At 32.0% G+C, this 27,125-nt stretch overlaps 3 protein-coding genes and 1 long non-coding RNA gene across 7 annotated transcripts; 2 read left to right on the top strand and 2 right to left on the bottom strand.

Annotated features, from left to right (window-relative positions):
* The first annotated feature begins 448 nt into the window (after positions 1-448).
* Positions 449-4,344, top strand: LOC131855109 (uncharacterized). Of its 2 annotated transcripts, XM_059206336.1 has the most exons (3): positions 449-521; positions 731-1,208; positions 2,398-4,344. In XM_059206336.1, exons 2-3 carry the CDS (start codon positions 1,129-1,131, stop codon positions 4,223-4,225), a joined length of 1,908 nt encoding a protein of 635 aa, XP_059062319.1. In that variant the 5' UTR covers positions 449-521; positions 731-1,128; the 3' UTR covers positions 4,226-4,344. The 2 variants fall into 2 exon arrangements, with proteins under 2 accessions (XP_059062319.1, XP_059062318.1); XM_059206335.1 differs by lacking the exon at positions 449-521 and having other exon boundaries at positions 585-1,208.
* Positions 4,345-6,379: 2,035 nt separating this feature from the next.
* Positions 6,380-10,576, bottom strand: LOC131855107 (uncharacterized). Of its 2 annotated transcripts, XR_009358093.1 has the most exons (4): positions 10,487-10,576; positions 9,559-10,011; positions 7,798-7,985; positions 6,380-6,763 (listed from the first exon to the last, which is right to left on the bottom strand). It is a non-coding gene; the product is annotated as an uncharacterized LOC131855107 (long non-coding RNA). The 2 variants fall into 2 exon arrangements; XR_009358092.1 differs by lacking the exon at positions 6,380-6,763 and having other exon boundaries at positions 6,916-7,985.
* A 1,488-nt stretch (positions 10,577-12,064) lies between these two features.
* Positions 12,065-15,094, top strand: LOC131855100 (Y-box factor homolog). Its single transcript, XM_059206322.1, has 5 exons — positions 12,065-12,295; positions 13,210-13,273; positions 13,346-13,561; positions 13,792-13,935; positions 14,021-15,094. The coding sequence occupies exons 1-5, from the start codon at positions 12,172-12,174 to the stop codon at positions 14,316-14,318; spliced, it is 846 nt and encodes a 281-aa protein (XP_059062305.1). The 5' UTR covers positions 12,065-12,171; the 3' UTR covers positions 14,319-15,094.
* A 5,403-nt stretch (positions 15,095-20,497) lies between these two features.
* LOC131855110 (uncharacterized) lies at positions 20,498-25,076 on the bottom strand. 2 transcript variants are annotated; one of them, XM_059206338.1, is made up of 6 exons: positions 24,879-25,076; positions 24,187-24,468; positions 23,712-23,869; positions 22,369-22,627; positions 21,394-21,505; positions 20,498-20,895 (listed from the first exon to the last, which is right to left on the bottom strand). In XM_059206338.1, exons 1-6 carry the CDS (start codon positions 25,053-25,055, stop codon positions 20,774-20,776), a joined length of 1,110 nt encoding a protein of 369 aa, XP_059062321.1. In that variant the 5' UTR covers positions 25,056-25,076; the 3' UTR covers positions 20,498-20,773. The 2 variants fall into 2 exon arrangements, with proteins under 2 accessions (XP_059062321.1, XP_059062320.1); XM_059206337.1 differs by having other exon boundaries at positions 20,767-21,170; positions 21,398-21,505.
* Positions 25,077-27,125: the final 2,049 nt, after the last annotated feature.

Genomic DNA, 27,125 nt, shown 5'->3' with positions numbered 1-27,125 from the left:
TCAGGTGATACCTACCTGTACCAAAAAAATCTCCGTGACTAAAAATACTTGTTCTTTAAATGTATCTTCAAGCCAAGTATCTTACAGGGTAGGTAAAGATAATAAAGACTGGGGATACGATTGCTACCCATTATTTCGAATTATTTACTTATTTCAGCCACCAACAGCTTCCTTTGTGCTGCCTGACTAAAATCAGTTGAATTGTAAAACATGGCAGTGAAAATATGGCATGGTAACTTAGTTCCCAGGAATAGCAAGGTAGAAGAAGAATGATATAATAAAGTGATGTCTGTGGTACACTGTCCTTATATATAGGCAACGATTACGACTTCACATCAAGGAAGGCCTACTTGAATTTCAAATTACTATAAATTTGTATATTCAATTGTCCATTCAATTCAATTCAATGTCATAATTTGAATCATTCCACTTATGCGATATTATAAGTGGAATAATGAAATAATATTGTAATGTACCTACACAATACGACTCCACTCATCTAGGGAAGTAAAAAACAACTTGTGTGTAATTTGAAACTATAGTAGAAGACACTATTTTGTATATTCTATGTGCAATACCTATTATTAAAAATCTTTTCACACTCGTTAAATGTTTACCGTAGATATATCTAATAAGTGTTTGTCTAATTATTTTCAAGAAACATTAATTTTATAATCATGTCTAAAGTATAATTGGATTTTGAAATAAGTATACTTTTAATATGATACAGGTACCTAATGCTGTTTAAATAGTTTACAAGTTCAGTTAACTGTTTCAATTTAATTATCGGCACATTAACGCGGGCCTGGTGAGCATACATAATTGATCTTGAAACGATAAATACCACACTAGGGTAATGCATGAAAGATGATCTCTTTCGTGGGACAATGCACATCGATTGCAAAACAATCAACGTCGACCTTTTACTGGGCACGTTTCGTCATGCGACACCGTTCGGTAGCAAATAGCTGATGCATGTATTATGAAGAAATTGAAATTACCGTTCTAGTAATTTGTCGTTAACGTTGTGACCGATTGGCGGCGAAACCGTGGTGAATACTTGGCTCTCTTAATGAGTTTACCAAGTCATAAAGTGCATTCGTCCATTGTGCGAAGTGCTCATTAGAAATGTACAGACTTGTCTTGATAACAGCGGCGACGACTGCAACAGCAGTGCTGCAACCTTGCACTGATTATTGCGAATCGTTGTAAGTACATTATTTTATTATCTCGATACAATAGATCCACGATTACATAAAACGTTACAGTTTTATAATATAATTTTACCAAGTACTATTTATACATTATTTGTAATAACTAATGTATATTTTAGTTGGTAAATATAAGATAAAATAGATAACTAAAATTTAATGCACTACTTTTTTAAATTTTATATATAAATACTATATATTTTTTTGTAACACTATGACTATAATCCTCTTTTTCTGCCGCTTTCTTGTCGATGATTAGGTACAAAATATAAATGCAAAAAATATTATTAGATATATCCGGTAGTTCAATTCGATAAGTAAACTATATAATTTTGGTAAATTATATTATTTTCTAGCTCGGTTGCACCCGCGTAAAATTTTAATGCAAAATATAGCCTTTATGTTATTCTGTTGCATAAGCCATAGGAATGACTTTACAGTTTCATAAAAATCCGTTGAACAGTTTTTGCGTGACACAAATATTTTATATTTTGTGATATGCGTAGTACTCTTTTATCATTATAGTCAATGATTACCACTTTTTTAGGATGTTTGCTTTTTGTAACTAGTATAACTATGTAATTACTTTTGGTTATTTTGTAGATGATTTACATTAGCCATAAACTTTCTAACCTTATTACTTCTAAAACTAATATAAGTTAATAAGATTTATGTCATTATATTTTTAATAAATACCCAAACAAAATATTAAAAATTAGTCCATTAATCTACTTTTCGTATTATTATTTTATCTGTGGTATTATGAATGTTAGGCAGTTAGCCAATTTTACGGAATAAATATCTAAAGTAATCATTATATTATACATATACCTACTTAGTAATAAATAATAAAAAAGTAGTATAGCAGTAAATCTCTAAATATTGTATTTTTAATCTAAATATTATCCTATATTATAGTGTTCTTAATAAAGGCAGTATAAAGAACATTTCAGTGGAAAATAATTGAATAAATGTTGGTAGCTATGTAAACCCTTTTAAAACTTTAGTATTTATATTTAATTCTGTAACCTTTTGGTATATATATGTTGCAATTAAATTCAGATAAAGATATATCTAATCATCCATCGACACAGTAAAACATATTCATGCAAAAGTTCAAAATATGTTTTATACCTTTACCTAATTATTTATAATAATTACAATAACTATTTAAAATATATTTCAGATTCACCGGTGCCAACAATATATGGCGGCCAGATTGTGTTTGCTCAACAAACGATAGTATGAAACCAATATCGATGCCAAGGTCCGAAATCAAACCGGCTTTTCAACACGGAGACACTGCCGTTTATTATGAACCAGCAGAACACGTTCCTAGTGAAAGAGTATCATTCGTCTATCACCCTTTTTTTATTTTGAATCCTACATTCAAACGACACGCCGAAAACGATGTGAACGCGCAAAGTAATGGTCGTCCAAAATATAAGCTAAAAGCAAATATTGTACACAATTCAAACACTCAACCAGGTGAACTCCCTCTTTATCTAGATGTGTCTGTACAAGATACTGTAAATCCTAGATCTTCTGTAAAGGAATTTGATACCAAGGATTTTAAATTAATCGAACAGAATTTGTTGGAGTGCATAGATCTTCATATATTAATTTACTCAAGGCAAAATAATAACATCACTAAATTAAAAGAAATTTGGGGAGATAATAAATTTAAAAAATATGATAATATGTCGAATTCTGATATTATGATCGAAATTCAAAGTAAGTGTGGTCAGCCAGCTAGTATCGTGAAAGAAAGTTTAAATGAAATAAAAATGTCATTACCCAAAAAAAATACTCCTCAATACAAATCAGCTCAAAAAGATCTAATTGATGAAATAATAACTGCAATACCTATGTTAAAAAATAATTCATTGAATTTCAATAGATCAGATGAATTATCTTTTACTACAACAGAGAATACAAATTTCAAAGATGAAACTACTACTAGTCAGGATTTTGATAAATCACACTCTGTTTCGAATAATAAAAGTAAGACAATATCTACCAGGTCGACGTCAATGAACACTTCGAATAACCAGGATTCTGAAAATCGAGAAACATTAACGTCAACTGTAGAACCGATAGCACAATATTATGAAGACAACATAACAAGCCCACGTGACACTTTTAGTACCCAATATACGAAAGAAGAAAATTTATTTTCTGTTACTCCAATAAAAATTGAAAATATGACAGAAAAGGAATATCTAGGAAAATATACTAAAACGTATGACAAAAGTTCTAACAAAAATAGAGATATTTTCTTTACTGCGTCGACTAATAGTCCTATAACACAAATCAATACTGTTGGGTTCACTCTCACTGATGCTCCAAAAGACATATTGCAAGCAGAAACTTCAACTGAAAATACAGATATTAAAGATCCAGCCAATAAAATTAAATATGACGATACACAGACTAAAGACAAAGTTCAAGAAGAACTTACGGAATTTAATAGTATAAAGACTGCAACTAATAATCGCACACTATATCCAGATGATGATATTAAACTATCAAAAGTAATAGTTAAAGAATATTCCAATGACACTGTTGTTAGTGAAGTGGCTGGTAATGAATTATTGCGTAATAATGACTTCATCTATGATAATAGCTCTGACAATGAGAATCTAACCATCAGGACAAAAATTGATAATCTAAAAGAAAATTATAGTAATGATACCAGTCCGTCAGCCAGTACCTACAATGATGGTAATTATATGTTTGATATTAACAAACGAATTAGTATAACCACGACAACAATGAAATCATCTGAAATTCAAGAAAGTCCACAATATGAAATTACTGGGAAACTCTATTTCTATTTTAATAGAGAGTCAATTCCAGTACAGTTTGTTCAGAAAACTGATGGAAATATTAATGTAGGTTTAGATGGTATATCACTGTGTAATGAACTAAATAATAGTGTAAAAAGTAAATCTACTCTGTTGACAATTTTATGTAATTGCGCAAAATCATCAAATTGCACAACTAAAGAATAATAATATTTATTCATACATTTTGTATGATGTTAGGTGTTCTGAAATATTTAGTACTGCTACTTGTACTAAAATGGCATATTTTTTGTTGTGATATTTGTTTAAAGAAAAAAAGATTTTAGATGTAATACATGTGAAAGATTTTAAAATATTAATAAAAATTCTCTGAGGAAGTAATGACTGCATATTATTAAAACAAGAACTTTCAAAAAGTACCTTTCATTGTCTCGCTTCGAATTATAAAAAATAGGTATGAAATGCCCACCATCTTTTTTATAAAATCTTAAGTAACCTAATTGGAAACCCCGAAATTAATTGAACATTATAACTGTAATGAAAATATTTATTTATCTTATATAAATAAAAATTAATCGTAGCAGAGAGTAAAGTTCGTGATTGACTGGTCCAATTAAGTAAGTAAGATATATAGGTAAAAAATATAATTAATTAAAACATATCATAGAAGAATAGAGTAGAATCGGGAAGAATGAGGTTAAACGAAGTAGAATAGGATTAATGCACCCATCTGTGCTAACATGAGCATGAATTCCTAGTGTTAATTCGTTGATGGGCTAACTGACCTAACAAGTTCCAATCATCTACCACTGGCTGGAAGAGCAGTGGTAGTGGTATACTATTACTACCACTGCTCTTCCAGCGTATGCGTGACGTTGGTGACGACAATATATAATTTTATATAAGTAATAATATAATATATATTTGAAATGGATAATTTTAATTTAATCGGTAATGTCTAATTAAGAGTAGGGTAGCGAGGTGGAATAGCGCTCACCATGGAATGTTGATAGAGTTACAACACGCCACGTTGCTTAAAGCACGAGGATAGGTAGCCTCTAAAAGACAGCAATGCAAACAGACATTCAGCTCGCGTCATGTGATCGTGAATTGCGGATTTTCGTTTGCGGCCATACTGATCTAATTTTTGCATACGTGTTTTATGGCGGTAAGTCTAAAATTTTAATGCTTATTTAATTATTAAGTATACTTTTTTGATAATCAAACTATTCTATTTTATGGTAATGCAATATTTTTTTAATAATGCACATTATTTTTTTTTTATTTCTAATTAATTACAAAACGACCGGTTGAGGGTTATACTGCTCACCTGAGCGCCATTACTCCTTTGTGACTTATTTTTTTATTGTTGTAGATTTGCTAAGAAAACGTCAAAGGATCGCCGCTAAAGTTGTTAGACCGAAAATACCGAAAAAGACCTTCAATCTGCTAAAAGTATGATTAAAATAAGTTTGTCCAAAAGAAAGAAAAAAACATGATACAAAAATCTTAAACAAAAATTTACATGAAAATTCTTCAGATAGTGGAGATAAAGAGCGCCTTTGCGACAATGACAGTGACGACAAAATGAATGTGGATGATAGAAATTATAACAAATGTATTACTTAACAGGAATTTGGAAAAAATATGAATTCTGGTATCGCTGCACCATCTGCGGACTGTGAGCTCATGCTACATGTTCAGGGTGGGATTCGCAGATAGATACATATGTGATTTATGTATCCAAGAATAAAAATATTTTTATATCTAATTTGTCTTACCTCTAATAATAATTATTATTTTATATTATATTACAATAATTGAAGTTGCTATGACATGCCTGTACTATATTTATTCAATTGAAAAAGGCTAATTTTACGTAGAAATGGGGATAATTGGGGATTGTAGATTTTACTTTAATTATATAAGATTGATCTTATGAATATTTCTTTAATTCATATATTTTACTGGTTATTAGAGCCCCCGTACCCTGAGCGGCATTACCCATAGCCAGGGGCAATGCAGCTCAACATGTTTTTTTATATAATGTCTTCCTACTACTAGTAGAATAAAGTTATATGCTTTTGTTTTTAAATTGTTGGTTACTCGATAATTAAAGATTTTGTTACTTTTCTTAATTTTGATTTGCAATAAATAATTTATAAAATACACCATGTTTTCCTTAAGTGAACGCCATTCACCCTTCTTCCCCTACAGGTGATAAATTAAAGAAAAAGAGACGTGTGGAATGAAATTTATTACAACTAATAAATAGTACTAACTTATAGCTTTTAGAAACTATATATATTATAAAAAAGTATTAAATATATTAATTTAGATAATATAATATTAGAACTAGATTAAAGTATTATTGAAAGTATAAGTTAAAGCATTCTACTCTTATGAAGATGGACCTCAGTGTTACCTATTCCAGCCGCCCAGCAGCTTCATTTGCATGTTTTGGTTGATACGTAAAATAAGGTAAAATTACAGGATGGCATAGGATCTTAGTCGTCCGGAATTGAAGCAACACGTGATTATAAAACGTCCGGTCGACGTCCACACTTCAAAAAACCATAGAGCTTAACTCCTGATGCACCATATGGCTAAGTGACCCGACTTCATACTCATTGGTTACGCCATTTAAACATTTCACTACTAATAATTACATATTTTGTTATTTCGCTGTTAAGTATATTTGCAGCCAAGGTGTGTATATTTGTAATTTAGCGGGTGAGTATGTACCTGTAACCACATAAACATTTCATTATTAATAATCATAATCTTGTTATTTCGTTGATCTGTAAGTATATTTGCAGCCAAGGTTTGTATATTTGTAATTTAGCGGGAGTATGTATCTGCAAAGTGGCGCTTCTGTCGCGTCACAGCGACCCCCATTGTGCTGCTATTTGCTTCAAAAAAAGTAATAATCGATTTGTGCAATCAACGTATGATGATGGAACCTTGTTTACTATATTTTTCCGCAATTTCCCACGACTAATCCTATCATACTCCACTGGTGCACCGAAAACTTACATTTTGTACGGGCGGGTACGTCAGTCATATTCCTGCCTACCAAAAAGTATATTTCAATAATTTATTTTTATTCTTAAATTCTATACAGTCATATATACAAAGGAGGAAAAGTATACTGACAGTATTCTTAAGATTAACATTAGTGAATAAAATACAATGATTCCACATGTAATATTTGAATTAATGATAATAAGAATAACTCTTTATAGTGAAAGAAATATAAGTAGAAGTAGAACATATTGCCTTTAAAAAATCTATATTATATTTATTTTGGTTGTATCGATCTGGGTATATTTTATGTATATGACGACCTCGGTGGTCTAGCGGTCTAGCACACCGCTTTACGCCCGATGGTCGCGGGTTCGATTCCTCGCTCCATTTGTATCCATGAGTATGATTGTTTGTATCGGTCTGGGTGTTTTCTATATATAATATACATATATTTACGAAAAAAAAAATATATCTATGTAATTGTATCAGTTATCTAGTACCCGTAACACAAGCTTTAGATAGCTTAACTTGGGACTAGATGGCGCTGTGTGAATTGTCTTGAGTAGTAATATGTATTATTATTATATTATGCGTGTGTAAAAAATATATCTAAAAATTTATATCAGCTGTCTAGTACCCATAACAGAAGCTCTGATTAGAGTGGGACTAGATGGCGCTGTGGTACTTGTCCAGGGTTATTTATTTATTATTATAAAAATATACAAGTGACAACTCGTTTACTATTGTATTACATTATTTTAAACTAACAAGCTTTCACGTAGCTTCATTTGCTCTTCTCCTCAGCCACTGTAACTCAAAAAAATATGCTTTTCTTTTCTTGTACACCATTATGCCATTTATACAATATCATCCAATCTGGACATGAATTGAGCTGTCTTTTTTCATGTCCTGCTTACAAGCCTTCTATTTGAACATTAAGCTGAAACAATGTCAAAAATAATAATAAGTTAGTGTCAATTAATAAGAGATTCAACAATTTTTATTGAGATTACAACACTGTAATCCTTAAAAGTTTTTGATAAAATATTGTTTAAATTGTACAAGAGAAAGTAATTTAAACTATTAAGACATGAATATCAGGTAAATTAAGATACTTTATGTAAAATCTTTTAATAAAACACAATATTATTAAATATATCACATATTAATTACTTAATATACATGATGTATTTATCAATTAATCAATTATTTGTTAATAGATGAATGTCTGTATTGTTAGTTGTTCTTATATTAATTATAAATATATTAAATATATTAGACATATACAACATTTATATATGCTATGAATAATAAACATGAAATGTACTAGTTGAGGATCTTGCCAGTTCATGAAACCTGAAGTATCTAACCTAACTAGATGGTAATGGGACTTTTCTTACTTTTCAGAGAATAAAAAAATATTAATAGTTTCTAGTCATAAATAAAACCCAAGAATTCATATAATCAGCAAATCAAAGTAAAACTTTTAACGATAAAAGTACAATGTAGGGAACAACTTTGTCCTCTCTATGGTAAGGTTTACTGATCTGACATTGTTGAGAAGTAAGTGTCTGCCATGGTATGGCCATGGAATGCATAAGAAGGAAAAGAATATTTAAAAAAATTCATATAATGTGAATGGTTATAAGGGCAAAGTTAGGCCGAAATAGAGATGGAGGGACTCTGTGAAGGATGATATGGCAGGAAAAGGAGTAAATAGTGAGATGACTATGAACACAGACGAATGGAAGTGAAAAACAATAAATTCAAATTTAATATACATATAATACATGTGTGTCAAAAAGAGAGGCATAAATATTTGGAGATTTTTCACTGATATTTTCTGGGGTGTTTATATTCTGTATAAAAGCATATGAAGATGTAATTTTGCCTAAAGTAGTTTAGCTTATATGAATGCTAGTGACCCAAGTAAGAATGAGGTTTGCAATTGATGACTAGATGGATCGTATGGCAGATGAAGTATATTTTAATATTGGAAAAGAGAGTATTTTGTCATCTTGTCTGTTTTCATATTGATGTATCCATATCACTTATCTATATAATTGTATTAAACATGTTTTTATATTATTTTGTCTAGATTAAAAATATATTACTATTCTACAGTATTTACTTGGACATCACTATAATTACTCTGTTAAATTTCCCTCACACCCCATAATTGAGAATATTAAATGTGATACAAAAAATAGGTCTGAAATATGTTGTAGTAGTGTTGTAATTAGTGTGTCATTCTACTGTTAATAATTCTATGGAAATTGAAAATTGTATACCTCCAATATCAATACATAATTTACAATGGGTTCAAAGAATTTTTCTAAAGGCATTATCTTCCAATAACAATATTGTTCTTAAAAGTATTTCGTGATTTGATCCTGTCTCATGGTTCACTGAACAATATAGAAGGGCCCAACTGCATTTGTGCTAATGACAGAGCATTTTTTTTACAGGGTTTTTAAAGTGATTCACTATACAATCGGGATAAAATTTCTCACCTAGATGCCGCCTCACGAATTTGCTTTTGTTGGCCAGAATTTCAAAAGTTAATTTGTCTGAGAAACAAAAAAATATAGAAACAATTTATAATTTTTGTATATATGATTTTATAAACCAGATATTCGCTGTACAGTCATTTTAGAAACACATATTCCAGATTCTACTATCTGAGTAAAGAATCCAGAACTTTTCTTTCTGTTTTGCAAACAGATATCCCGAATTTTCCTATTGGAACATGCTGTTCTGATTAGTTTTCTGCCACATTCGCCTTTTCTTTTGTGCGAAAGTAGCGGATTTTGGTCTAAATTTATCTTGATTTTATTGACAGCAGACTTAGATAAGCCGGCCAGGTATGCTATCTTCCTCTGAGAGTGATTTGTGTGTAGAAGAAGGGTTTCAACCTCAGATTTTTTTCTCAGAGTCAAATCTACCCCTCATCCCCATAGCCAAAGCTGCAAATATAAAATAAATTAAAATTGTTCTAAAATCTGGTCCATACTTTAATTTTAATTATAGTAAAATATTACTCATTTGCTCACTTCACTTTTACACGTGTTAACGACTATGTGTCTCTCTCGTTATTAAAATATATTTACAAAATAAACAAATCTCTCAGACTTGAAATACACTTTAAATTTGAGTTATAGAGACACGGTGAACATAATAATATTAGCAAAAAAAACTATTACCACTTAAACGTAATCAAAACCACTTGAAGAACAAAAATTATAAATAATGTGACTGCCTATTAATTTGGCAACCCCACTGTATACTTTAAATGCCTAAATGTTCAAGCAGCATATTATGACCCATTAATGAAATGAAATGAATGTATAAAATTAGAAAACAATTGTAGTATATTCACAGCTGAAAGATATGTTATATTATGTGCTTTAACATTGATAAATAACGTAAACATATAGTTACCGATTAAAGTGTATTAAAAACTTTATGTAACTGTAATTATACAATTATATATTTTTTTTATGCCGACGCAAAATACACTACTAGCTTTTGACATTCAATGACTACTCATTTGTCAGTGACATTTTTGTAGTCACCAAGCATTACCCGTTGCATTCTGGACTATATTACCAATTACCTACTAGAATTGTAATTTATTCCCATATATAAATAATTGTCATTATAAGAAAAGTACAAAGAACTTAAGTTTTATTGATAATTTTACTAATATTATTTAATATATAGCTTTGTGTATAATGTTTCTTTATATGTAAATTTAAATGTTCTTGTAATTTTTATTACAATGTGAGCGACATTTGCAAATCATGTTCAGACTGGCTGGTATACTTGAAGAAGTATGATTGAATACTTATATTTTAAAGGATCATAAATAAGCCTTGTTGAGCAGTCTAGTGCAGAGCTATAAAACATAATAACAAAGAAGAGTATTCGAATGTAATCAAGATTTGGCTTAAAAGACTTGTATCTAAGCCCTAATAATAATAAAAAAAACGCACGTATAACCGCTAACTAGCAGTACGTACCAACTTTCAAGAAACAAGATGCTTTTAAATCGATACTGGTTCATCGATGTCGACAAATTGTATCAAAATAATTACAGCTTAATTAAAATTTTAAGAAACATAATAACTTTATCTCTGGGTAAACAATAAACATGATACCTACTCATATAATTATGTCTCACAATATGAGATTACCATTAAAATTATTTTTTTAGTTTATGCCAATATTTCAATGCTTTAGATCGGTCAATTATGCATTATAAAGTAAAAAAATATATATTTTATAGGAAATATCCTGCACAATCCTATCCTTTGAAGTGGCAATGGGCAGGGCACATAGCTCGTAGGATAGATGGCCGTTGGGGCAGTAAAGTCCTCGAGTGGCGACCACGGACCGGAAGACGCAGCGTGGGAAGGTCTCCAGCAAGGTGGACCGACGATCTGGTCCAGATCGCTGGAAGGCATTGGATGCGCGCAGCGCAGGACCGATCATCGTGGAGATCTTTGGGGGAGGCCTATGTCCAGCAGTGGACGTCTTCCGGGCTGCGATGATGATGATGATGATCCTGCACAAGTTCAAAAGTACTTCGTAATATTTTTAAACACGAATATTTTCTAACATTAGCATTAATTTTATGCTATTCATTAATATCGTTATAATTTTTAAGTATTGCTGCTTTTTATTTAACGATTAAAAAACCCTTAGGGGCCGAACGGAAACATCGTATTACGGACGGATACATAACTGTATTGTAGAACTCAAGCAAATACAAAACGTCAGATCATATCATCATTGTTGTCTACTCTGTAGACAACAATGATGATATGATCTCTATATTACATAAACCAAAATATTTGTTAATTCATGATAATACAATGTATATTTAATATTATTATAAACCTAAGTATAAATATTTACATACAATATGTAGAATGTCGATACAAATAATATTAGGTGCAGCCCTATTTCCCCTTCCACATTAAAATCTATACCAACCAACTAAAGTGAAGTAAGCTACAAGCCACATTTGTCAATCGTAACGATCAGAGAGGACTAGTGAACATCGAGGAGAGGTCGTGGAGATTTTTACCATCTAGCCACCATCGCCGTTCGCCAATTACACCATGGCTGATACCGAAAAGGCGCCGCAGCCGCAGCCGCAGCAGCAGCAGCAGCAGCAGCAGCAGCAGCAAGAACAACCAGCCCAACCGCAACAAGCTAAGGCGGCTAAACAAAAGCAGGTCATCGGTGAGTGCGCCATCTTAGTTTTATGCGACCGGCACTCTTGTTAGTAAAAGCACATGGTATCAAAATCTAAAAATCTCGCTGTTCTCTATTTCTAATTATTTATGTATACCTTGTACGCGCAGGTTTTTATGAAAATATTATATAGTATATAGATATTAGTACGGGATGACCTAGTTTTAAGTTATTGATCGTATGTTGACCCCGCCAGCAGCACCACCCAGGGACGCATCGTGTGACACAAATCAATACCGGAGATGCGTCCTGCTCAGTAACTACGTCATAATGCACCTCGAATTCACTTCAACATTCGCAGCCACCTGCAATGATTGCGTCTTTTATTTAAATATATTGTTGAAGCGTCATACGTGTGATTCTTCTATTTTATAATTTAAAATGTTGAATATAGGTAATATAATTTCAATTGAATTACTTATTGAAATTTAGTTTACTGATGGAGACTGAAAAACTTTTGTGACCTACCTACATATGGTATAATTTTGAAGAATCATCTGTTCAGAAAACAATTATGAACATTCTTGTTAGTTAGTCTCATGGCCCTAATTCTAAGCGATTTTTAAATATTTAGATGAAATGCAATTAACATTAAAGCAAAATAATTTGCTTTTGTTACAACACTACAAATTAAAGTTACTTTGGTCAATGAGTAGGTTCACCCATCTGTCTATAGCGTTTTAGCTCTCAACCTCAGTTAGTTAGTCTTGAAGCCGAATAAGTCAAACACATATATGCAGAGTTCGGGCAATTTTTTTTTTTTACTATTTGGTGTGGAAGTGGTGGTATATTGATGTAATATTTAGTAGTCTTTCCCAGTCCTCTATTGATACTACAGGAGCTTTATATCTATATTATCTATTATAATTATTGTATAATAATGGCTATTTTTTTTTTTCTAGCTGAGAAAGTTTCGGGTACTGTCAAGTGGTTCAACGTAAAGAGTGGATATGGTTTCATCAACAGGTATATTATAATGCAGTCATATGGTAGGAAAACATTACAATTACATTTATATAATTATAAAAATATTTACAGGAATGATACTAAGGAGGATGTGTTCGTACATCAAACAGCAATTGCCCGGAACAATCCACGCAAGGCTGTGCGCTCGGTCGGCGACGGGGAGGCGGTGGAGTTTGCCGTGGTCGCCGGGGAGAAAGGCTATGAAGCGTGTGGAGTAACTGGACCCGGAGGCGAGCCAGTAAAAGGCTCGCCCTATGCAGCTGATAAACGTCGCGGCTTCCATCGCCAGTTAGTATGAAGAGCAGTATTTATTGAAACCTACATCTGACTTTTGTATTATTAAAATGGGTTGCAATTTTGTCTTTTATTTCGTTAAACATTACAAACTGACATGCTAGCAAATAAACCTATGTTGTTCCAACAAAAAAAAATATTAATATGCGATTTGCATTGCTATGTATACTGATGCATACCCAATTATAATTGATGAAATATAATGACAAATAATTTTTTTTCAGATACTACCCCCGTCAAAGCGGCGGACGTGGCGGTGAAGGCGCTCCACGCAGAGGTGGTATGGGACGTCGTGGGCCCCCGCCCAATCAGGGGGGCGCACAGGGTGATGAGGTACAGGAGGGGGGCGGAGCACCACCACAGCGGAGGTTGGTGGTCACCCAGTTCAATTTTAATTAATATACTTGATTAATTATTTTCTTGTTTCAATAAATTTATTACATCCTATTCTAGCTACTTCCGTCGTAACTTCCGAGGGGGGCGCCGTGGTGGTGGTCCAGGCCCCATGAACCGTGGCGGATACCGCCGTATGCGTCCACGCAACTTCCAACAGGGCCAAGGTGGAGCAGCTCAGGGACAGCAGGCCCAGGCAGGTCAGCAGAATTCTGGGCAACGTCAGAATGGTCAAGAGGGTGGTGAACCCCTGGCCACTACATCGTCCCCTCTGCCGCAGCAACAGGCCAAGCCGAAAAATAATACTAAGCCTGCTGGCACCACCATTGAAACAACCACTAATGAGAGCCAGGCCTAATTCCTTGGCATTTGTGTAGTGTGGCACACCCCCTCTAAGTAGTGCATGTGTATTCTAGCTGTGCCACACATCTATTACAACTTACTGTCTTGTCTGTCAACTTGATGATGTCGTTTTAATGTTGTTACAGACATTTTGAATAAGATCTATGTACATTAACATCTAATTTTTTGTCTTGTTGAAAATTTTTGCGGGGAGGATAAGATTAATATGGAACTGCATTGGTATCATGGATCAGAGATGTGATATTTTTGTCATTATTAAATTTTAATATATTGTATTCTTTATACTTCCATGATTTGGTTACATAACTTTAGGCTATATATATATATATACACATATATATACACAGTTATAAGAAATCTTAAAATGTTTATTGATATTTAAATTGAAATCTCTTAGAATCAAGTGTTTGTGCAATGAAATAAAATTTTGTTATGTCATACTGTTGATGAATTTAAAAAAACGTGCAGTTTCCAGTATCCTGAGCAATTTTATTTTATATCTCGCCCTTTTTTTTTATTTAAATTTGTTGCATATCAAGTTTTTCAAAGTTCTTTTTTATTTAAATATGTTTCATATCAAGTTTGACGAAGTTATTTTAAGTCTTAGCCTCTTTTATTTTAATATGTTGCATACTGAGTTTGACGAAGTTATTTTAAGTCCTAGGTTTATCCATTAAACAAGTATTTGTATTGAACATGAACAGTGATTTTTTTCTTGCATTACTATTGTATTTAAAACTCTGAGAATAAACTCTTTACCCGTGTGAATAATTTTATTTTAATAATTAAACCTTATAGTAGGGGTTACATCCTAAGACAGATACATATTCGATTATGATAACTTTTATATGTTGGCTATTTGGATTCAGAAATTACACATGGTTTGCCAATCTTGGGCCCATTGTGTAATATAGCCTCATTTATTAATACATTTTCATTTTACAAAACAAGATTATAACCCTATACAGCAGCTTGAATACCTTGTGAAAACTTGGTCTGAGTAATGCTTGTCAAGAATTTTTAATAGCTGCTTATAGATACCTGGTATGTTAAATTTAATATTTTAAAAGGGAATAATCAGCTAATATCCATATTGAAAATAAAACTTATAAATGCAAGTTATATTATTTTTTATCAAAATCAAATTGCCGTAATGTAGGTTTCTGGTTGACATTTAAAAAATAAACTGCTTTTTTATTTTATATCAGTGGTTTAGGCATTCATATCATATCTGTAGTTATAAAGAGCTGTTTGTAAATCTGGATGTACGAGTTCGATGACGTAATCAGCGCCGTCTTTCACCTATTACAGGCCCTATGAAAAATAATTTTAAAAAGTCAAAAGGGATTCAAGTCCTTGCCATGATTCAAATGTCTACATTTATAAAAAAACTGGTAGCTCGTCCCCAATTTGCATGGGTGTATATGTATATATATATTTAAACCTTACTCTTGAATCATTGTCTATTAAAAAAAACCGCTTCAAAATCCGATGCGTAGTTTTAAAGATTTAAGCATACATAGGGATGGACAGACGGTGACAGCGACTTTGTTTTATACTATTTAAATTGACCGTAGTCGGTAAGCATTCGTTAAGACTGGACTTTCAGGCGAGAGTAGAATAGCTATCGATCGGTTGTCATTTCGTAATGGAGTATGAACTAAACTGTACTAGGGGGCCCCGATCCGTCGCGGGCCCTTGGGCATGTGCCCAGTTTATAAGTACTGATAAAACTATTAACGTTGGATGAAAAAAAAATCATAATCCAAAAATATGGGCAGTAGGTATATGTCTAAATTTACATATGCTAATTTTTTCAACCGTAGCATACTACGGCTATTATTCAATATGCACATACGGCTATTTTTCGGCGGTATTCATCCCAGTCAATACAGTCTCAAATATATTCATTATATAAAAATATATATATATTTAGAGGTGGGTTACCCACTCATATCATTGAGAGGTATGAAAAATAAAATAGTTGTCTGATTCTACCCGATATGAACAAATAATTTCATAAATAATAATCAGTAAACCCGTTCTGGAGGAGTTCGTTGTTATTGGAACACCGCGACATGAGCATTTTATATTGTTTTCTAAGTATTTAGCAATATTTTTGAAAGCATTGCTAATACTGAGCTTAACAGTAGCGAATCTCGCTTTTGTTCTCATGTATTTTACTGCATAACCGGTCTACGTTTATTTATAGTGAATATTTGTCCAATTATAGCTTCTAATATAATCGTTCCCTTAGTTACGTTGCTTTCATATACAATATTGAGATTCATAGTATAGTATATATTGCGCTTACGTTAATGACCGCTCGGCTTAGGAATGCATATCGACGACGGTACACGGCTATGGAAAATTTTATCCAACTGGCTTATTCAGTGTATCAGCGTTTCTAGGAAACTACTTTTGGGTTCATATCATTAATACAGTACAATTAATCTCATTTGTATGTTATGTAAAATTTGAGACGTCTAATTTAAGTGCATAATAACTATTTAGTATCAGTACGCAGACTAAGATCTAAAACAACTACATTCCTCCTGACATATTTGAACTAAATCGTACCACACCATTGTGTTCAATCGGGTGCACCAATATATATTTATATTTTTTCAAATATGAATATATATTGGGGCACCCGATTGCTCTTCGGTATACGCTGGCATGGCACCAGTTGAGCATGAAGTTCCGCCTGACGGATACGACTCTAGTTAGTCTGAGGGCACCGCTAGGGGGTTCACACCTAGGTTCAGGCCGTGGTAATTTCCATCCACGTTCGAATTGGACAGGGGACCAATAGGAGAGGTTTAATTGCTACACTAAGAGACCTATCCGCTACGCTTTACCTCACTTTCATTTCCACTGTGGAGGATTTATGGCTCATTTTATCATTTAAGCATCAACTAAATAGAGTTCCCTTACAATTACATATTTGTGCAAACAAAACTTGGGTTTTTCTTTTTTTCCAACAGTTAGTAATTATTTTTTATTAAAATTAAATGCTAATTTATTATTAAAACCACACGATAAATATTTGATTGTGGGCGACTTTGATCATAGTGGCGTTAGCTGGGTATGTGATCAAGAAAATGGACATGTTTCCATATACTGATTCCCCCGTCCCGATGTTACTGATAGATGAGCTATGTACTCACAATTTATCGCAAACCCGAAAAATAGATCTCGTTCTTTCGAATACGGACGTAAAAGTATCGGATTACGACGAAACATTGATACCATCACACACCCATTACACTGGCCTTCTTGTCTATATTGATATTATCGAAAGAGTATTTCTACAATAGGCAATTATGACAAAATTAATAATTAATTATTGGAATTTGACTGGGTTACAGAGATGACTTCACGATATTTCAGCTGCGAATTGTTTCTATTCAGTGGCTAATGCCTTCGTAATAAGAATATACCTTCTAAAATATATAATAAGGTTTTAAACCACCCTAGTTTACACAGTGGCTCATAAAAGCAATGAAATAAAATTTAAATTCTGTTGAAAATTATTTTTGATATAATTCTAACTTCTGGTCCTATATAAAATCATGCACCTTTTCGTAGTTAATTCCTAGTACCATAGATAATATTATAGACACTAGTAGCAGTATGTAATACAGCGATACTAATATTGTGTCCATCCTGATTGACGAAGTCGAAAAACCACCAAACACCAAAATCGAGGTTCAGATGACATATCAGCCCACTTTCTTGTGGCTTGTTGTAAAAGTATATCGATCCCTATCAATCTTTTGTTGGAACACTTACTAATTGAAAGCAAAGTACCTTCAATATGGAAATATTTAGGCCGCAGAACTGATATCGAGAACTACAGATCCATTTCTAAGTTGTACCATATCTCGAAAATGTTTGAAAAATAGTGTACGTCCAATGATATTCTGCAACAAAAATATCGTCCAGTGAAGCTGTAAAGGCTGCGGCCAACAGCATTAGAGTAGTCAGAAAAAAAAATCAATTGTAATCAATCATTAAATGATTTTCAATATGGTTTCTTAAAGGGGCGATCTACAATGTCCAATTTAGTGTTTTTAACGAATATCTAACAGATGTATGATATTATTATAATAATATTAATTAATGCTTTGATTGTTTACATTACATTCTGTTGCATAAGCTCCAAGTTATCGCTATTCGAGGTGACATCCTTCGATGGATGACTTTGTATATTAACCGTACCTACTTCGTAATTTAGCTTTAGATATATTAGTAACTATATATATTATACATATATTCTTACATAATATAAAAATAAAGAAAAGAGTCTGTGACTATTGAGTTAGTCTGTTTTCTTCAAAGAATTCATCTCATAGACATTTATGTATAGTATCTACCTATAATGTTTTGTGTTACAGTGTTAACAAATAGTTCATTATATCAACCTATTATTCTCTTATGTTAATGACAAGAAGAAATAAACCGTGAAAATAGCATAATATTGTAAAAATTGTAAAAATTTAATCTAATCTAATAACCCGTATAGTACCTAAATAAGTAATACTTTACCATAAGAGCTAAATATACACTTAAATAGAAAATTAGTAATACAGTTTAAAATTTAGTAACGTTTAAAAGAAGAGCTAGAACTTTTCATATCTTATGTCTCATGTTATCGACAGAATGCAAGTTAACAAAATATAATTGAGATTTACCGCCATCTGGTAGCGATTCGAAACAACGGCTAGTTATTGTGAATCTTGTGCTATGTATTTCATAAGTTTGTACAACTTATGAAATACATAGCACAATATTCACACTTACTTAACTTACCTTATTGGATGACAGAGTTCGCTGTAAATAAATAATAACATAATGTCTTCAAAGTCTTGAAAGCGCTACCAATAAAAATATTCTTGCAATGTTCCATGTGCAAAGGAACGTATGATTTGGAATGTGCAAATGTTAGTAGTAAATGCTATTATTCATTCTACGCAACAGACAATAATCGGAGAAATATTTAGAAATGTTCCTAATGTCTATGTAAACAACCTAATAGGCATAATACTGATCCCCAGTTCGCATTCAAACTTCAGTAATAAATACTGACATAGGTAGATAATATTTTATCGAGTTCAAGTATTTCTTGTAATGATAACACAAACATACCCATTGTAAGAGTATTTACTAAATGATCGAGGAAGTGAAGATTCTCTCAGCCATTAATCAGTTCTGACATTGGGTTTGTAATGATTGAATTCCGTGCCATACGACACGGAAATTAATACGTTTCCGGCCACAGTAACGTTCCAGAATATCAACCCAGAGTATGGATTCTGTAGAAACTGAAAAACACGAAGTTAGTGACTGTGAAGACAATATATTGAGAGAAACAATTTTTCAATTAAAAACGAAAATTCTAGAAAGTAACCCAGAATTTTAGGATTTTTAGAAGAAGAAATTAGAGGAGCGATGTCGGTGTGCGGGATCCGGGACGGGTTCATGTGCTAATGGAGCGGCGCGGCGCCCCGCGCCGCCGTGTCCACGACCTATTCCGTTGCGAGTAGTACTGCACCACCAGAGATCACATGCTTTCACATGCATGCAACCAAGGGTTATAAAATTTAAGCAGTACCATACATCTAATATGTAATTATATAAAATTCGTGTCAAAGGTTTCTCTTCCGATACGGCTTGACCGATTTTGATGAAATTTTATATGTATTTTCAGTAGGTCTGAGAATAGGTTTATAACTAATTTTTATAACCAAATTTTTTTTTATTTTGTACAGTATATTTTTGTTTTTATTTTTTATTATGTGATATTAAAATACAACTTAAATTAAATTTTCAACCTTTTATCACCAACCCCTATTTTTTAATAGAGATTTTAATTTTGTATGGCAAAACAACGTTGGCGGGTTCAGCTAGTCTCTTTATATAATCTCGCATGTTTTACAAATAAAGAATCTTACCTAAATATTCAATGTATGTCTATACTTGAGACTGAAATCTTCATTAGGGGTCATTTAGAATTCTACACTACGACTGATATCTATAGCAGGTGTAAATCTAGAAACGTTTATTGTTACAGCCATATAGATACACAAAGTAGGAACATAAAAAACGTTATTAGGTACTTCATGATATTTAGGAAGTTTTGTCTTACCTAAAATTACATATTTTTGTCCAAGTAGGTATACTTCATCAATAATTATAATACAATAGTATTTCATACAATGTATAAAAATTTTATCCTGTAAATGACTGTAACGAGACATGAAACTCTATGGGCGACATTGTAGCTATTATGACTGCTGAAATTTAGGCATTTTACTTATTGTACTTAAACCTATAAAATTCTTTTGTACCATATGAATATATTACGACCACATAAAAATGAAATTCTATGCTACGTAATTAAACCTAAAAGCCATTCTTTCAGTACTGTATAAGTGGAATTTGTTTTTATATGTGATATACATGTATTCTATCTGACGTTTGTTCCTTTCTCGTCACACATCGCAATTTTTTCTGTATTTTATCTTTCACTGAATGCATAGTGGGACGTCTTTGATAATTCTGCTGTTCTTATGAATTAAAATACTGTTAGAAGCTAGACATTGGCGAAAAGGCCGAAAGCGTACCAAAGCAATATCGGTATTTTTATGAAAAATTGAAATGGGTATTTTACTATTGAATGTAAATTTTATTTGCATATAGATATATACCTCGTCAGTCAAATAGTTGATATTGCCACAGATAACATAATGACATTGCTGATAGTAATTAATAATTAATTAGTAATAAGTTGTATTTACAATAAATTTAATTGGTGTCCATGTTATTCAGTTTAAATAGGTACCTTTAACAAAGTAGATTAATTACCTTATGTATACAGATATCGTAGAACATATGACAATTAGAGAAATATCAATACCACTGTTAATTATATCACATTCCGGACAATGTACTTAAACAAACGTTCTTTCATTACAGTGTTTTAAATATTCAATAACTATGATTATGTACGATTAATGCTCTATTTATAAAAAGGTATTTATTGCATAGGTACAGAAAGTATGTACTTACCTCTATCATATTTTGATCCTGTACATTTTGTGTAATCACTCTGGATAGTTCGCTCTCTTGAACTTGGTTTAATGATTCGATTCTAACGCTAGATGAAGAGTTTGATATCTTTAAAAAATGAATAATTTATTTTATATAGTACTATATTCTGCCTGTGAGTTTATCTGTGTTACCATATAAAACTTACGATACATGGTTATTAACGTTTATATAATCACTAGCTGTTCCCGCGACTTCGTCCGCGTGGAATTTAACTTTATTTTTCTAAAATAAAAGGATTTCTCTAAAACAAAAGTAGCCTAAGTTACTTCTTATTACATCAGCTACCTGCCAAAAAAAGTCCCGTTAAAATCGGTCCAGCAATTTCGGAGATTATCGGGAACAAACGGACCGACTGACAGACAGACAAAAATTGTAAAAAGTATTTTTTTGGTATATGTACCACATTTATATTCATGTGCATGTACTAAAAAACGGTTATTCCAATAATACAAACAGACACCGCAATTGTATTTATATGTATAGATGTATATATAAGACGCGAACGTATTTTAATGTTCTAATAGATATTTATAAATGTTTTTTCGTTACGTTTGAGAAAGTTATAGGCTATTTTTGTACCTGACACAAAAATTTTAGGAGGGTGCATAGAAGTTTGTGCATGGAATTAATAACTTCTCAAGTAAATATAATAATAATAGATATAAAATTGACTAGTCGAAGTACCTACTAATACTGCGCAGACAAAGTCAGAGGCAACAGCTGGTACGAGTAATATTTCATTCATGGAAGCACTCTCGCCACCACTCTTTATTGTCATAAACTCACGTAAAAACAATTTATTTGCTATAGTTATTGAATTCAAGTTACTTAAAAAACTAACCAGCACCGTTTGTTGACAAACTATTAACATAGCGGGAATGGTAAATTATAAACAACACAAAATAACAATATACGTCATAATAACGTACCGGTATGAGTGAAGCTCTTTTCACTTTTAGCGATTCTAAAGAGTCGTTCTCTGGAGACATGAACACTGTATCAATACATAATCTGTTGTCTTCATTAGCGTTGAAAATGAAGAACGAGCCAGTTGTAGGTGGTAAATACTGCATTAGTTTGTGACCAACTGCTATAATTGCACAAACAATTACAGCTACTACGGCTATAACTGGAGCATACCCGAGGTGCTCAACTGGTAAACCGCAATCTGATTTACGTTCATCAAACCTGCAGATAATACTAAGATATAATCAAAGGGGTACTCAGCTTTTGGTCCAGGGGGAGAGAATACCGTGGGAGGAATCGAACCCGTTACCATCGGAAGTAAAGCGGTGTGTTAAATTGCTAAACCACCGAGGCTGTCGAATTTACTGTTTGTGGTACCCCATTAGGTACTAAGACAGATTCTTGAAACCTTATCATCATTTTGACGAGCTCAGTGGTCTAGTAGCTTAGCATACCGCCCTACTTCTGATGGTTATGGGTTCGTACAAACATTAATTTGTATTCATGAGTATGATTGTTATTATTGGTCTGGAAGTTTTCATATATATAAATATGTAAGTATAATATTTATAAAACATATGTCTATTGTCTAGTACCACACAACATTTAATTAACAATTAATTAAGGCCATTTAGTCCTAAGCTTACCTGAGTTGTTGCTTAGCTTGGGACTAAATGGCGTTGCAAGAATATTTTTTCTATGATTGCTCTAATGCTGTTGGCACAGCTGGCCTTTACAGCTTCACCGGAAGATAGTGGGCGTGTGCAGATGGCACTCCAAACCCGCGGAAGGATTTATGGATAGGTTGAAGGCCAACTTTCGCCCTACGGATAGTACTTTATTGTGAGGGCATCGCCAGTAGGTTTGGCTCAGGCCGCCGTAACTTCCATATTCGTTTGAATTGGATCTATCAGATGGTCCAGGATTATGAATATAACTACGTTTTGTTTAAAAAAAAATTAACATTAGGTATACAAAAATCTATAATCATCGTAATTTATACATGTCCTGCTCTGGTAATGGAGTTCATCCTGACATTGACTTATATTATTAGCAATGTCCACATTAGTGTTCATTGCATACAAGCCGTATTCCAATAAAATCAAAAATAATTTTTCATGCAAGACGTTTTAGCCGGTTATGAACTTCAAGTTTTTGTATGAATATTTTTCCCTACAGTCCAGTTCATAATTGGGACAAATGCAACAAAACTCAAATGAATTTATTTTTTCTTAAAGCCAGTTTATTTTTTAATATTTATTGTATTGTATTTTGTGCCAATATCTATAATTTGCAAACAACCTACCAATCAGAGACTCCACAGTTCTTGATGCCATCACAAACGACGCCGCTGGTAAAACAAAATTCGTCGTCACCAATTACACATTTGGTTTCATTTCTGAAGTTGCACCCTGTAGCAGGTTTATTCCGAGCGGAGGTAGCTGTGACTTGATATACATTAGCCTGTAATATAATCAAAATAGAAGTCACAATTTTAATAAACACTCTTGACATTTATTTATATTGACAAATTTAGTTATTTGTCAAAGGTATTACTGAGTACATTATTTAACCCTATAGTGGGCTCTTGCTCTAAAATATTTAATATGAATTAAGGACTTCTTGGACTAAATCGCAAATATATAATTATTAAAAAACATAACAATAATCGATTCCAAATTGCCATTGATATACCGTGTCCTACAAATAAATTCTAAAACGTTCGAGACGTTACCAATTGAACTTTTAGTTTAATTTTAAATACCTATTTGTATACTCACATTAAATTCCGAATTAAAACTGCTGTTGCTCATGAACCGAAATCGTATCCTACTTTTCACTGACATTACAAAATACGGTGAATTTACATCTCTCTTCCCAATTAGATCACAAAGCCGCAGACATTTGTTTTTCTTGATCACAATAAAAACGTCGCTATTAGCAATACAGTTTGTATTAATGTTAGTAGGGAAACGTATCACGACCAGTAATTTTACATCGGTAACATCTGTCACAATTTCCACTATACATCCATAGTCGACCTCGGTTAATTCACGAAATACCTGAAGATAATATGAAGATACTAGTTGATATAAATAAGAAACAAACCTAAATTAAATATGCAGACTATGAGACTTGATGTCGTATGAAGAGTAATGAACTTAAAGAGTATGATGGAAGATCGTAGAAAGTGGCAAGAGCTCCACCGACAAGAGCGTTGCTCTTAAGTTTATAAATGTATGAATGAGATATAAAATATAAAAGCAAATCAATTTTATTAATAATAAATTAAATCATATTTTCATAAAAGTACATTACACGTAAAGTTACAATAAAGAATATAGTGTAAAGACCAAGTGTGTTACGGATCAAGAACCAGAAAATATTTAGTCCTAAAATCTTCATTTTTTTACCAAATAAATATTCAAAGAGAAATTATTAAAAAATATAAATTTTGTAAAGTAACACAAACCAGAGTGACAGTGTCAGACATGCCCATTCCGAAGGACAAATCGTATCGAAGGTAATTCGAGAAAGCGCAGTCGTTACTAATATCCCAAGGCCGATATAGGAGCAGCAGGCCATGACAAATAACTTGACTGAATACATTAGGAAATATACACAAAATACCCTGGAGAAACATACCCATCTAGTAGTGACACCACTCATAATCTACATGGCTGTGAATACATTTATTATGTAATAAATATTTTATATTGGCCTTAATTGTCTAAATACGTCATAACTATCATTACATAATTTATATTTACAACTAGAAAAACAAAAATATTAAAAATATATAAAGAAAAAAATATCGGATGTAAAAAGCTGAAGTAGTAGTTTTACCAATATTAAAACCTGGAATAGTGCATAAATTATGGTATTTTATACGGTTACGTTCACAATTCATGAAGGGGTAGAATTATCAATATATCGTATGATCAACAAAGTAACAATCCATTGGTACTTTTTTAGGTACCCATAATCAATAATGGACGAGTATATTGAAACCATATGTTATCTGTGATTGAAACTATTCCGGACTATGAATCCATAAGCAAGGAATTTATTGTATGTATATATGTCTGAATAAGTAGTCTCTACCTACATATTAATACGAGAAGCAAAAACCTTGTATGCGGAGGGAGAAGTACGAAATTTCACACACTTATACAATATATAGAGAAGGAGTGAAAATCCTTTTTTTTTTTAAATTATTTATTTAAACTATATTAAATCAATAAAAAAATTACACACACTACCATAAATGTATTTGACACGCATGACGCACACTTCTTTTGTTTATTGTTAAAGACTGTGATCAAATTGAGAATAGATTAAGAATTAAGAATAGATTTAGTGGTTTGTCTTTAATGTAATATGTCTATATAGTCCTACTAAATGACAAATATAAGTGAATGTTCAAATTTATAATTTAAATTAATTATGGTCGATTTCGAGAACTGTGCGACTACTAATAAAAATAGATTTATCTTTAAAAGTAACATAACGTAAGTACATAGGTATAATATATGCACTCGACTTTTAACTAAAAAATATCATAATAATTTGTTAGGGATTGACCACGAAAAATAAAGCTATGGAACATAATAGGATTATTTAAACCTACGAAAAGAAACTCATTTTCCACGTACACTTATTGAAATTTCTAAAGGAAAATACTCAAAAGTCCATTACCTTTAAGGAAATGGCTCGCCACAAATATCTCTCCATTGGTTACCATATATACAAGTATAGTACAATAATTTATTATTAATACTGTTTTGATATAATCGATGTGCATGAGACAAGTGAAATGTCTAAATTTATTTAAAACTAGGTGTCCCCGCGACTTCGTCCGCGTGGAATTTAACTTTATTTTTCGAAAATAAAAAAAAATCAAAAATAAAACTTAGGCTAAGTTACTCCTTATCACATCAGCTACCTACCAATAAAAGTCCCGTCAAAAATGGTCTAGCCATTTCAGAGATTAGAACAGATCGACAGACAGACAGGCAAAAATTGTAAAAAGTGTTTTTTGGTATATAACCGTTTTTTTATTATTATATTCTTTATTGCACTTTTAAATACAGTTCTAAACTTAAACATATACAAAGTGAGCAAAGGTGGACTTATCTCTAAGAGAGATCTCTACCAGTCAACCCAACAATGTGGCATAGCTAGTAGTGAGTAGGTAACACCTGTGCAATTAACACTATTATGTTGAAATGTCCAAAAGTTGAGAAAAATAAAACATTTAAAATTCAACAAATTAAATAAAATTCTAATTATATTATAATTATAATAAGATATACAATAATAAATAAAATAAACATTAATAAAAGTTATATATATATATATATATATATATACATACATATACAATTACTATAGATATCTACATATATTACACAAAATACAAATAATAAAATACATGATGAAACTAATCATACTAAGGTCGATAAATAGTGTGATTTCAACCTTTTCTTAAAACAACCAATTGATGGACTTTCCTGTATCTGTACTGGTAGTTTGTTCCATAACCGAGCAGCGCGAAATGAAATGAATTTTTACTATATGAATATCAATACGGTAATATGTATATTCATATAGTAAAAACGGTTATTTCAATATTACAAACAGACACTCCAAGTTTATTTATATGGATATATGAATAGATAAAAATAAATAATATTAACATGTACCTATACTAACACAT

The sequence above is a fragment of the Achroia grisella genome, unplaced genomic scaffold, assembly GCF_030625045.1.
Source record: "Achroia grisella isolate CSIRO2021 unplaced genomic scaffold, CSIRO_AGI_Agris_v1 utg1304, whole genome shotgun sequence".
Taxonomy (NCBI): domain Eukaryota; kingdom Metazoa; phylum Arthropoda; class Insecta; order Lepidoptera; family Pyralidae; genus Achroia; species Achroia grisella.
This window is presented reverse-complemented; position numbering and strand designations above follow the sequence as displayed.

Excerpts from the sequence above, each read along its gene's own strand:
- LOC131855109 (XM_059206336.1), top strand. The coding sequence starts at position 1,129 with ATGTACAGACTTGTCTTGATAACAGCGGCGACGACTGCAACAGCAGTG. Across the intron at positions 1,209-2,397 it reads ACTGATTATTGCGAATCGTT|ATTCACCGGTGCCAACAATA; the intron begins GTAAGTACATTA and ends AATATATTTCAG.
- LOC131855100 (XM_059206322.1), top strand. The coding sequence starts at position 12,172 with ATGGCTGATACCGAAAAGGCGCCGCAGCCGCAGCCGCAGCAGCAGCAG. Across the intron at positions 13,274-13,345 it reads GGATATGGTTTCATCAACAG|GAATGATACTAAGGAGGATG; the intron begins GTATATTATAAT and ends AAATATTTACAG. Across the intron at positions 13,936-14,020 it reads GGAGCACCACCACAGCGGAG|CTACTTCCGTCGTAACTTCC; the intron begins GTTGGTGGTCAC and ends ATCCTATTCTAG.
- LOC131855110 (XM_059206338.1), bottom strand. The coding sequence starts at position 25,055 with ATGGGTATGTTTCTCCAGGGTATTTTGTGTATATTTCCTAATGTATTC. Across the intron at positions 21,506-22,368 it reads AAAGAGCTTCACTCATACCG|ATATCAAACTCTTCATCTAG; the intron begins GTACGTTATTAT and ends CATTTTTTAAAG. Across the intron at positions 20,896-21,393 it reads TCAAAATATGATAGAGGTAA|AACAGCAGAATTATCAAAGA; the intron begins GTACATACTTTC and ends TTAATTCATAAG.